The sequence below is a fragment of the Melozone crissalis genome, unplaced genomic scaffold (genome assembly GCF_028551555.1).
Source record: "Melozone crissalis strain CALT ecotype California unplaced genomic scaffold, PUWL_Pcris_2 ptg000029l_1, whole genome shotgun sequence".
Lineage (NCBI taxonomy): Eukaryota > Metazoa > Chordata > Aves > Passeriformes > Passerellidae > Melozone > Melozone crissalis.
Genome location: NW_026535807.1, coordinates 521,208 through 530,848, shown reverse-complemented (window position 1 = coordinate 530,848; position 9,641 = coordinate 521,208). Strand labels below are relative to the sequence as shown.

Below are 9,641 nucleotides of genomic sequence, written 5' to 3'. Positions count from 1 at the left end.
TTAAATCTTCTCCGCAGACATATTTTAAGAAATTAGCTGACAATCCAGCTGAGCTGTCCACCGCAATATGCAGCTGCAATGCTCACACAGGTTACGTGCAGGCTAAGAAAATTCCCAGCAGAGTCATTGGCCCAAAGGTCACTCCAATTCCGCCAAGCTTGTGCTGTTTGAGGAGCCGGGGTTTCCCAGTGAATGCAGCAGAGCTGCCTGCACTGGGGAAGCTGCTGCGCAGGACACGGTGATGTTCATGCCCAGACACACAGCACCTCACAGGTCACCGAGGCCCATTTGAGCACTGCAACAATTCTGCTTTTCCTCCCACAGCCATGACTAACGATTCGCTGGAAATGACCAAGGCGCCAGGAACAAAGGTCCGGACAGCAGCCTGAACGGGCAATCTCTCTGACAGGTGCTGCGTGTGCTGGCTCAGAAGAAAAGAGGTTACAGCACTTGTGTGCCACTGCTTGCAATGCAGAACCCCACTCTAGGGAAAAGAGCCTGAAACTGATTTCTTCTCAGCTCAAAATATCAGCAATAGCAGGAGTGCTGAGCAATTAATGCATCCTCTGAATGTGTGGTTTAACATGACAGATGTGGAGCCAGCAGCAAGAGGAATGACAGATCCTCAAGTCCCCAGAGCAGGGCTACACAGAGGTTAACAGAGGTAAATTAACTGAAATCTTTTGATATTGCAATACACTATGCATCTTGTACATTCCATCCTAGAGAATAATTAAATTGACTTTATAAGAGGGACAGTTTTTTGGGTGTGGAGGAGAGACTTTATAATTCCATTAGCCTCTGTTCTGGCCCCTAAGTGATACTTGGCAAGTCTGTTAATATGCAAAAGCCTCAATTTGCTCACTAATAAATTAGCTGTTAGGAAAACAAAGCTTCAGATCAAAGGCATTAGTAAAACACAGCTGCAGACTCTGAAGATGCTCAGCAGTGCCCGTGGTAACTTCCCAAGGCTGTATACTTTTAGCATCAGTGGCATTTTGGACTCGGGTAGGAGCTAATCAGGTGTAACAGAAAAATACAACAATGCACGTTGCAGAGTCACAATGAGGTTATATATTCCTGAATTGTATTTCCAGATCTGTTAAAAATGACTGTAGGGTTTATTAGTTTTCCATTCTTTAAAGCTCATGCTAGCTCCATCAGCACTGTGAGCAACCTCAGTCTCCTGGCTGCCAAAGCAGATTCAAGACCATCCAGTCGTATCCCTGGCTGGAAGAGGAAGAAATGCTGAACTGTGCAACCTCTTCCCTTCCTCACACAGGCCACTGAGGCAGCACAAAGGACTGGACCCCATTAGCCCTGTCTGACTGATCTGCAGTTCACACCACAGGCTGCCTACCCACACTTCATTCAGACCTTGCCAGCACCAGTTGAGGTTAAAATCCCATTAAAAATTCTGAATTGTAAACTACCTAATCTTTGCCTGCTTTTTTGTTTAATTATGTGTGTAGGAATCTTCTCTTTACTAAGTGGTCTCAAAGTAAGCTGGAGTGTCAGGTGAGAAGCAGATGCTGTAGGTTAAAAGGTGATGTGAGCAAAGCCCGGGCTGACCCTCACTCCTGTAGTAACCTGTGAGCAGCAGGGAGGTGCTGCACAAGAGGCAGTGCCTGCAGCAGCAGAGAGCATGCAGCTACAACACCACTGGGGAGGAAGTGGCACAGCCCTGCCCGCAGTGCCCTGAAAGCAGAACTTGCTTCAAGAGGTCACGGCAGGGAACAGCCTGGCACCCTCACGTGCATCTTTCTCTGAAAAGCTCTCTGTACTGCTCACAGCGTTTCTACTTTGGAACGGCAAAGTTTTGATTTCACTTCTCTGTGCACATAATGCAATAAAACCTAAATTTTTAAAAGTAACCTCTGGAGCCAGGAAGCAGCCTGAAGAACTTTAACCCTTGCAAACTCAAGTGCTGGATGGAATTTATACATGTGCCTATCACTGCAAGACATACAAGATCAGTTCACACCAAATTCTTTCTGCAGCTCTGAAATGAATGAATTCAAACCAAGCAGTTTTTCCAGGCAAGACAGGTGCAAGCACAACCTGGCAGTTCGGTATTGGAAATTCAATTCTGTAAATTTGTTTATGCCCTAAAAATTAATTAAACCAATCCAAGAAGTTAATTTCAGTTATCCTGGTAAAAACTAGGCAGGTCTTTGGAACAGGTCTCACTGTTTTCACAAAACGCAGAGTGGTAAGGTTTAGTGTGTGCACAGAGTTCCTTGCTGAGGAGGCCCCCTCAGCAGTTTCCATTTCACAGATCTCACAGGTGACAAAGCTCGGTCCCTGGGCACAGGTGCACGATCAGTATGGCAGAGCTGGCCAGCCTGACATTTTCGGCACACCCCTCACATTCTGCAGAACGAGCTGCTCATCCTCCGTGGCCTCATCGCTGCTGTAACCTCCCAGCGCAGCTCTGCAGCCACCACACTGCCCCAGCACAAGCTGGCAATTGTGGCTTATTTGTTCCTGTGCAAAATCTGCTGGGGACAGGAAAGGAGGGACGGTCCCCCGTTAACCACACACCTCCAGCAACAAGGGTTTGACACACAATTCCTCACTTAGACTTGTGAACTCTTTGTCACGTCTTATCACCCTCAGTGATATCACTTCTAGGGGCGCAGCAGCCTCAGTTCACAGCTCTCCTGACTAAGGCACTGGGCTCACCAGGGCTGCCACAAACACCGACTAATTCTTCCCCCTCCAGTAACTGTTAAGCAGCTAATTCACTTCTCTCCTAATCTCTCAGTGTCAAAATAACATTCCTTTATCCTTCGGCCGCAGATTCCCAAACACCATACTATGTTATCTTTCTCACACACACGAAAGTAGAAAACTTGAGAAAAATTAGGTAATGAGATTAGATACTGGGCAGAAAGTGTTTTCTGTAAGGGTGGTGAGGCCACCAGGTTGCCAGAGAAGCTGTGGCTGCTGCACCCCTAGAAATGTTCAAGGCCAGGCTGGATGGGGCTTGGAGAAACCTGGTCTGATCCTAATTACAGGGTAAGTTATTGGTGCTGCTGACAGCACAATGCTGCACCTGGGGAGGCAGAAGCTGCAGGGACAAGATGTGTTTACATTTATCATTCCAGTGCTGGATGTAAAGACCTTGGGACCTGAAGTGAGGAAGGAAAATAGTGCCTATTCAACTTCATGCAGCTCACACTTGGTCATGGTGATGGGGGCATGGCCATGGCAGGTAGAGTGGCCTCTCTTTTTGTATCTCCTGAAAAAAAGACATTTAGCCACTAGATTTTTCTTGAAAAATAATTCTAATTCTGGAAATACGCCAAAGGAAACAGCCCAACCATCGAGAAAACCAAGCAGCAAGGAACCAAAGAGAAATGGCCACGCCACGGTGTGCCACCCACGGCACAGGGGTCACGGCAGCAGCGGCGGCCGTGCCCGGGGACCAGAGCCCGGCAGCCCAGCTCGGGAGCTCAGCGCCGGGACCCGAGGGGCTGCGGGGACACCCACACCGGAGCGCTGGGCCTGGAACCGGGCACTGCCCCGCGGGCCCGGCAGCGCTCTGAGTGACCCTGGCACAGCGGGGGAACGCGCACCGAGCCGCGGCCCAGGCTCCGACACGCGGTACCGGCGGGGCCGCACGGACCGACAGCCGGGACCCGCAGACAGACAGGGGCTCCCCACGGACCAACACCCGGGGCCGCGGCGCCCCCTCCCGCCCGGGCCCGGCAGCGCCCCGAGAGCAGCGGGGGCGGTGCCGCCGGCGCGGAAACGGAAAGGGCGGGCGGCGGCGGCGCCCGGCGCGGTGTGCCCGGGGTGCCCGGTGTGCCCGGTGGTCGGTCGGCTGTGGGTGGGAAGGTGGGGACGGTCGCCCTCCCCGGGCAGCCGGCATGGCGGAGGCGGCCGGTGACGCGGGGCTGGGTCCGGCCGCAGCCCAGGAGGGCGCGGAGCTGGCGGAGCTGGCGGCCGTGATCGGCGCCACCGTGCCCACGGGGTTCGAGCAGACGGCGGCCGAGGAGGTGCGGGAGAAGCTGGGCTCGGCCTCCAGGATCAGCAAGGATCGGGGCAAGATCTACTTCGAGGTCCCGGCCCGGAGCCTGCCTCAGGTCCGTGCGAGCTCCCTGCCCCGCTCCGCCCGCCGCTGTTCCCCCTCTGGCCGGTTCCGTTCCGTTCCGTTCGGTTCGGTGGGTCCCGGCCCCTCCGAGCGGAACCGTGTCGGAGCCGCCGGTCCGGACCGCATCCCGCACCGGCCGGGGCCGGCCTGGCTGCAGCAGCGGTACCGCCTTTACCGGGGTGTCCGGCCGAGGTGAAATGATAGACGGGCTCAGTGCAAAGACGTAAACTGATAACTCATGTGGGGACTAAGGGTGGAAAACCGTGCTCTCTGAAACCTCGACGTAAGGTGGCAAAATTCTGACAACAGGGAGCACAGTCCCTACGGCACACGGTTAGTAATGTGTCACCTTTTCATCTCTTCCAGGTCCATCGTCTGAGGTCGGTGGATAATTTATTTGTTGTTGTTCAGGAATTCAAAGACTATCAATTTAAGGAAAATAAGGTGAATTACTCTTCCTTTGTCTGTCTATTCTGGGGTTTGGAGTGTTGTTTGGGTTTTTTAATTTAAGACTAGTATCAAAATATTCTGTTTGTTTAGCAAGTTTTTTACTTGTGTTGTTATTCTAGTTCCCTTTTTCTGGCTTGTAAATGGAAGTGTGGCCATGTGGTCTAACATAATTTCTGCAGTTAAATACTTTACATTGGCAAAATCTGGGATAAGAGGTGATGCTATGTTTGTAGGTCACAGACATAGAACAGTGAAGTGTCACTTTGGTCACTTAGTACGTTGCTAGTTGTCTGCAATACTAGGTAAATGATAAAATCCCGTGGGTCTTGTGATTTTCAGTGTAATTCCATTTAGTTATAGCAAAAACCAGACAAAAACCTGTAAGATTTGCTTAAACATGTAGTGGATTAATGTTTAATAAACTACTTTGAGAGACCTCACAATAAAGGATAACTTTTAAAAGGATGGAATAATTTCAAAGCACCACTGTTTCTCTCTTTTAAAGGAAGATGCTCTAAAGGATTTGGAAGATTTGGTTAAAAAGCTACCCTGGACTGATCCATTGAAAGTTTGGGAGTTGAACAACAGCTTGAAAAAGAAGAAGACAAAACGCAAAAAACACAATCTGCAGGGTCCTGCAAGCAGAGGGAAGCTGAGTGATGGTGGAGAAGAGGGAGCAGACCAAAGTAACACTAATGACCAGGAGGACTGTGCCCAAACCCCTGTGGCTGTGGAAGCCGCTGGTGGCCAGGATCCAGAGCATCCCCAAGGAGTGACATCCAGAAACGGGGTGGAGGAGGAGGAGGAGGACAACGAGCAGGCAGATGTGAGAGCCGGCGCGCAGGCGAGTTCCGAGAGCGGGAGCAAGGCTGGCGAGGGCCAGGCGGGCGGAGGAGAGGCCAAGGTGCTGCGGTTCCGAGTGACGTGCAACAGGGCTGGGGACAAGCACAGCTTCACGTCCAACGAGGCCGCCAGGGACTTCGGGGGAGCCGTGCAGGAGCACTTCCAGTGGAAAGCTGACATGACCAGTTTTGATGTGGAGGTATGGTGGCGTGCCTTGGAAATACCTGCGTTTCTGCAGTACAAGTATTTAGCTCTTATTTCTGATGCTTAGAGATCTCCAAACTGCCTTCCAGAGGCTCTGGAACTGAAAACTGGTAATGCTGAAATTGGCCTCTGAAGCCCTTTTCCCTGGCAAGAGTATGTGTGTCCTCTGATGCAAGCACTTGCCTTGCTTTCACCTTCCCCTGATGCTTTGTTTAATAGCAGTCTAAGTCACCAGGAAAGGCTGCCCAAATGGAAGCTGGTTTTGGGGTGAAGGGGACAGAAGGAATTAGCAATAACTGTTTATTTTCTGTCAGGGGAGAGCAGAGGCTGGGAAAATACAACCAGCACCCCTGGCCTGTTGGTGGGTAGGAACCACTGATTTTGAGGGGCAGAAGGACCTAAGTTTTTCTTGCAGCTTTACTAAGGGCTGGCCACTGCCCTGGAGTGCGATTTCACCTTCCTAGTTAATCTAGTCCTTACCACAAATTACTTTTATTGCTGCTTTTGCAGATGGTTCATTGTGTCTTGCAGGACTTACCCAGCTTCTGCCCCAGACTTACAAACCAAATCTTTTAAGAAGCTGGTGCTGTGGTTATAACACTTTGAGAGGTCTTGTGCAACAGATTTGGTGTGAATGGTCACCTGAATTCTGTCCTATTAAAATGGTGCTTTGCTTTACTTCCAATAAAAGCTTTTTTATATGTCATTCTTGGATTTTAAATTACCGTCTAAGAGTGTTCTAAGTATTTACTAGGCATTCTGTGGAAATCTTCTGTTACTCCTAAAATTCAATGCAAGTTTCTTCTTTAGGTTCTTCTGAATATTCACAGCAGTGAAGTGGTGGTGGGGATTGCATTGACTGAGGAGAGTCTCCACAGACGGAATATCACACACTTCGGACCCACCACGCTGCGTTCCACTCTGGCTTACGGCATGCTCAGGTCAGAGCAGTTACATTGTGTTGTGCTCAGTTAACGAGTCTTTTTGTTTAAGAAATTAAACCTTTTATCTCCCCCACTGCTTCCTCAGAAGCCATTTCTGTTAACTGTTAAAGAAAAATAAATTAAAAAAACCCTGGAGTTGCTGACACCATGTGCCTTGTAATAACAGTGAGTGTTTCCCAGCCAAGGAAAGTAAACATTTGCTGTATTAGCCAAGTTTCAAAGTAGTGTACCACAGTCTTGAAAGAATTCCACTTCATTGCTGGTTAAAAAAAAAATGTAACTAGTAGAAAAAATAATCACATCTATTGTTTTGTTAGAAGGATAGAATCAGAGTGATTAAAATAGTTCACTTTCCCTTATTTACAGAAATTCAGCTTTTTAAGACATTTCTCACCGTATCTTTTCTTCTGTTCCTCAGACTCTGTGATCCCCAGCCCACAGATATCATAGTTGATCCCATGTGTGGTACAGGTGCGATACCAATAGAGGTGATTCTTCCTTGATTTTTTAAACTTAATTAAACTTGTCTATATCTTAGTTGTATTCTATTATAGCTGAATAGTATGTGTAAATCTTCTTAGTAATGACTCGATAGTAAGCTCCAGTCTCACCAGTTTTTGAACAGAGGCAAATACATTTTTTGTGAATATCCTCATTAAATATCCTCATTTTCCTTCCATAGGATGTAGCAGGAAAACACTAAATCCCAAAGTATTTTGAGCTTTAAGGGGCAAAATACAGCTGTTACAGAATTCCATATTTCCAGCCATCCCCTTGCAGTTGTTTTGTTGTTATTCTGTAATGTTTGAGAACTTATTCTGTTTTTTTTCATTCAGCAATGTTGATGCTAATGTTGCTTATTATTTCCCCCGCAGGGAGCTGCAGAATGGCCCTGCTGCTACCACATTGCAGGGGATAACAACCCTCAGGCAGTGAAGAGAGCAGCAAACAACATCAGCTCCCTACTGAGGAAAAATGAGAGTAAGGACAGGTGAGAGGAGCCCGAGGGATTTACCTTCCCCGCAGTGCTGCATGCACAGAAATCCACTTTGCATTGATGCATTGATGCGCTTGAGTGTCTGGTTCTTATTTTCTTGTTTATTTTGTTGCCAGCATTGTAGGCCTCCCCAGTGTGAAGGCCTTCTGAGTGCTCATGTCTGCTTTTGCTGTTGCAGCAGCGCTGCCCTGGGCGCTGCCCTGGACGTCATCCAGTGGGACATCTGCCGGCTGCCGCTGCGGACGGGCTCGGTGGACGTGGTGGTGACAGACATGCCCTTCGGGAAGCGGTGAGCTGGGCTGCGCTGGGCTGGGCTGGGCTGGGCTGGGCTGGGCTGGGCTGCGCTGGGCTGGGCTGGGGCTCTGTGCTCGCCTGCCCAGGCTGCTGCTCCCCAGCTCCCCAGCTCGGTGTGGTGAGCTGGGCTGGGCTGGGGCTCTGCGCTCGCCTGCCCAGGCTGCTGCTCCCCAGCTCCCCAGCTCGGCGCTCACTGGGGCGCTGCGCAAGGAGTCCTGAGCCCCGGGTTAAAATGAGTTTGGAGTCACTGTGCCCCTGAACGAGCAGATTCCTGTCTGAGACACGGCGGCACTGAGCTGGTGCCAGCGGTCACGGTGGGGATCTGAACGTATCTTGCAGGATAGGGTCGAAGAAGAAGAACTGGGACCTGTACCCAGCCTGCCTGATGGAGATGGGCCGGATCTGCACCCCAGGGACGGGCAGGGCCGTGCTGCTCACCCAGGACAAGAAATGCTTTGCCAAGGTTTGTTCTGTTTTTGAGAGAAAATCAAACCCGTTTACACTTGAAAATACATTGAGAGAAAAATTGTAAGCTGCCATCGTTACAAAATCATTAGTAACACTTGAATTCAATTTTGGACCCGGAGAGTCCTTTGGTGTTCCCATCAGATGCGATCTAGAATAACAAAATGAATGTCATTGTCCTGACGGCGCTGTGTCTGGTTTTGGCGCAGGCGCTGTCGCGCGTGGGGCACATCTGGCGCCGAGCTCAGACCGTGTGGGTGAACGTGGGGGGACTGCACGCTGCCGTGTACCTGCTGAGGCGCACCCCGGAGCCGGCGCAGGACACCGGGCCCTGCTGGTGAGCTGCCTGCGGCACGGGAGACACCCGGGCTTTGTTGCATGGCCAGCCGGTAAAGCAGAGCCTGAGAGCATCGGTCTGTCAGTTCCAAACCAAACAACCTGTGGAGAAATTGTCACACAAATATTAAACCAGGGATCAACTTGAGAGCTGCCAGTTCTGCTGTGTGTTCTGAAACCTTATTTGAGTCACCTCTGCTCTCTTCTACCCAAGCTGAAATTCATTAGTGAATTAGTAATTCTTTCCTTGGCTTGAATCTTCTGTTGCATTCTTCAACGTTAAACGTTTATTTTTTCTGCTCACAGTAGAAAACATGTTGAGGCAGCTCTGGGTGTAACAGTTAATTTATTTACCAAGCTGTATCTTCAAATGACTAACAGTACTACTAAGACAGTCACCTTAAAGGGTTCAGAGGTAGTATCTCCAGTGCAGTTTTCTAATTTATGCCATTGCTCAAATGTAAACTAACAATAAACCAGTATCTGGTTTTTGTGGTCTGATAAGCAGATTCCAGTTGGCAAACAGTATGCTGTGCTACTGGTTGTCTTGCCTGTTACCTCACCTTAGGGCTAATTACCAGTAAATGTCTGATGTGCATTTCAGTGTTCCATTGCCATGGGTGAGGGGGTAACACACAGCCCTAGAAAACAGTCTGTAGTTAACTATTTGAGGACAGAGGTTCTTTTAGCTGTTATATTAAAAAGTTCGTGGTTTTGGTGTCTACCATGGATGCATCGAGGTGGCAATTTGAATTTCTTAGATAATTTAACTTCCACAGCTATGCTGCCACAGTATTCACAAAAGTATTGTTGCAAATATGTTTTTCTTCTGTGACCATACCAGGATTTCTCAGGCCTCTCACTCTGCTCATTAGAGGCTGAAAACAAATTGCCAGTTTGCCATTTCCATTACGGTGTGCTCACGCTAAGATTGTGTAACTGTTCAGAGGTGAATTAACAAGGATTAAAGTTTTAGAAGTTTTGCATAAAGAAATGAGTCTTAATTGTG

At 49.2% G+C, this 9,641-nt stretch overlaps 1 protein-coding gene across 2 annotated transcripts; it reads left to right on the top strand.

The window, feature by feature from the left end:
* Positions 1-3,842: 3,842 nt before the first annotated feature.
* Positions 3,843-9,620, top strand: THUMPD3 (THUMP domain containing 3). 2 transcript variants are annotated; one of them, XM_054280906.1, is made up of 9 exons: positions 3,843-4,091; positions 4,466-4,543; positions 5,055-5,591; positions 6,407-6,537; positions 6,959-7,028; positions 7,416-7,531; positions 7,719-7,826; positions 8,171-8,294; positions 8,506-9,620. In XM_054280906.1, the coding sequence occupies exons 1-9, from the start codon at positions 3,876-3,878 to the stop codon at positions 8,635-8,637; spliced, it is 1,512 nt and encodes a 503-aa protein (XP_054136881.1). In that variant the 5' UTR covers positions 3,843-3,875; the 3' UTR covers positions 8,638-9,620. The 2 variants fall into 2 exon arrangements, with proteins under 2 accessions (XP_054136881.1, XP_054136880.1); XM_054280905.1 differs by having other exon boundaries at positions 7,716-7,826.
* Positions 9,621-9,641: the final 21 nt, after the last annotated feature.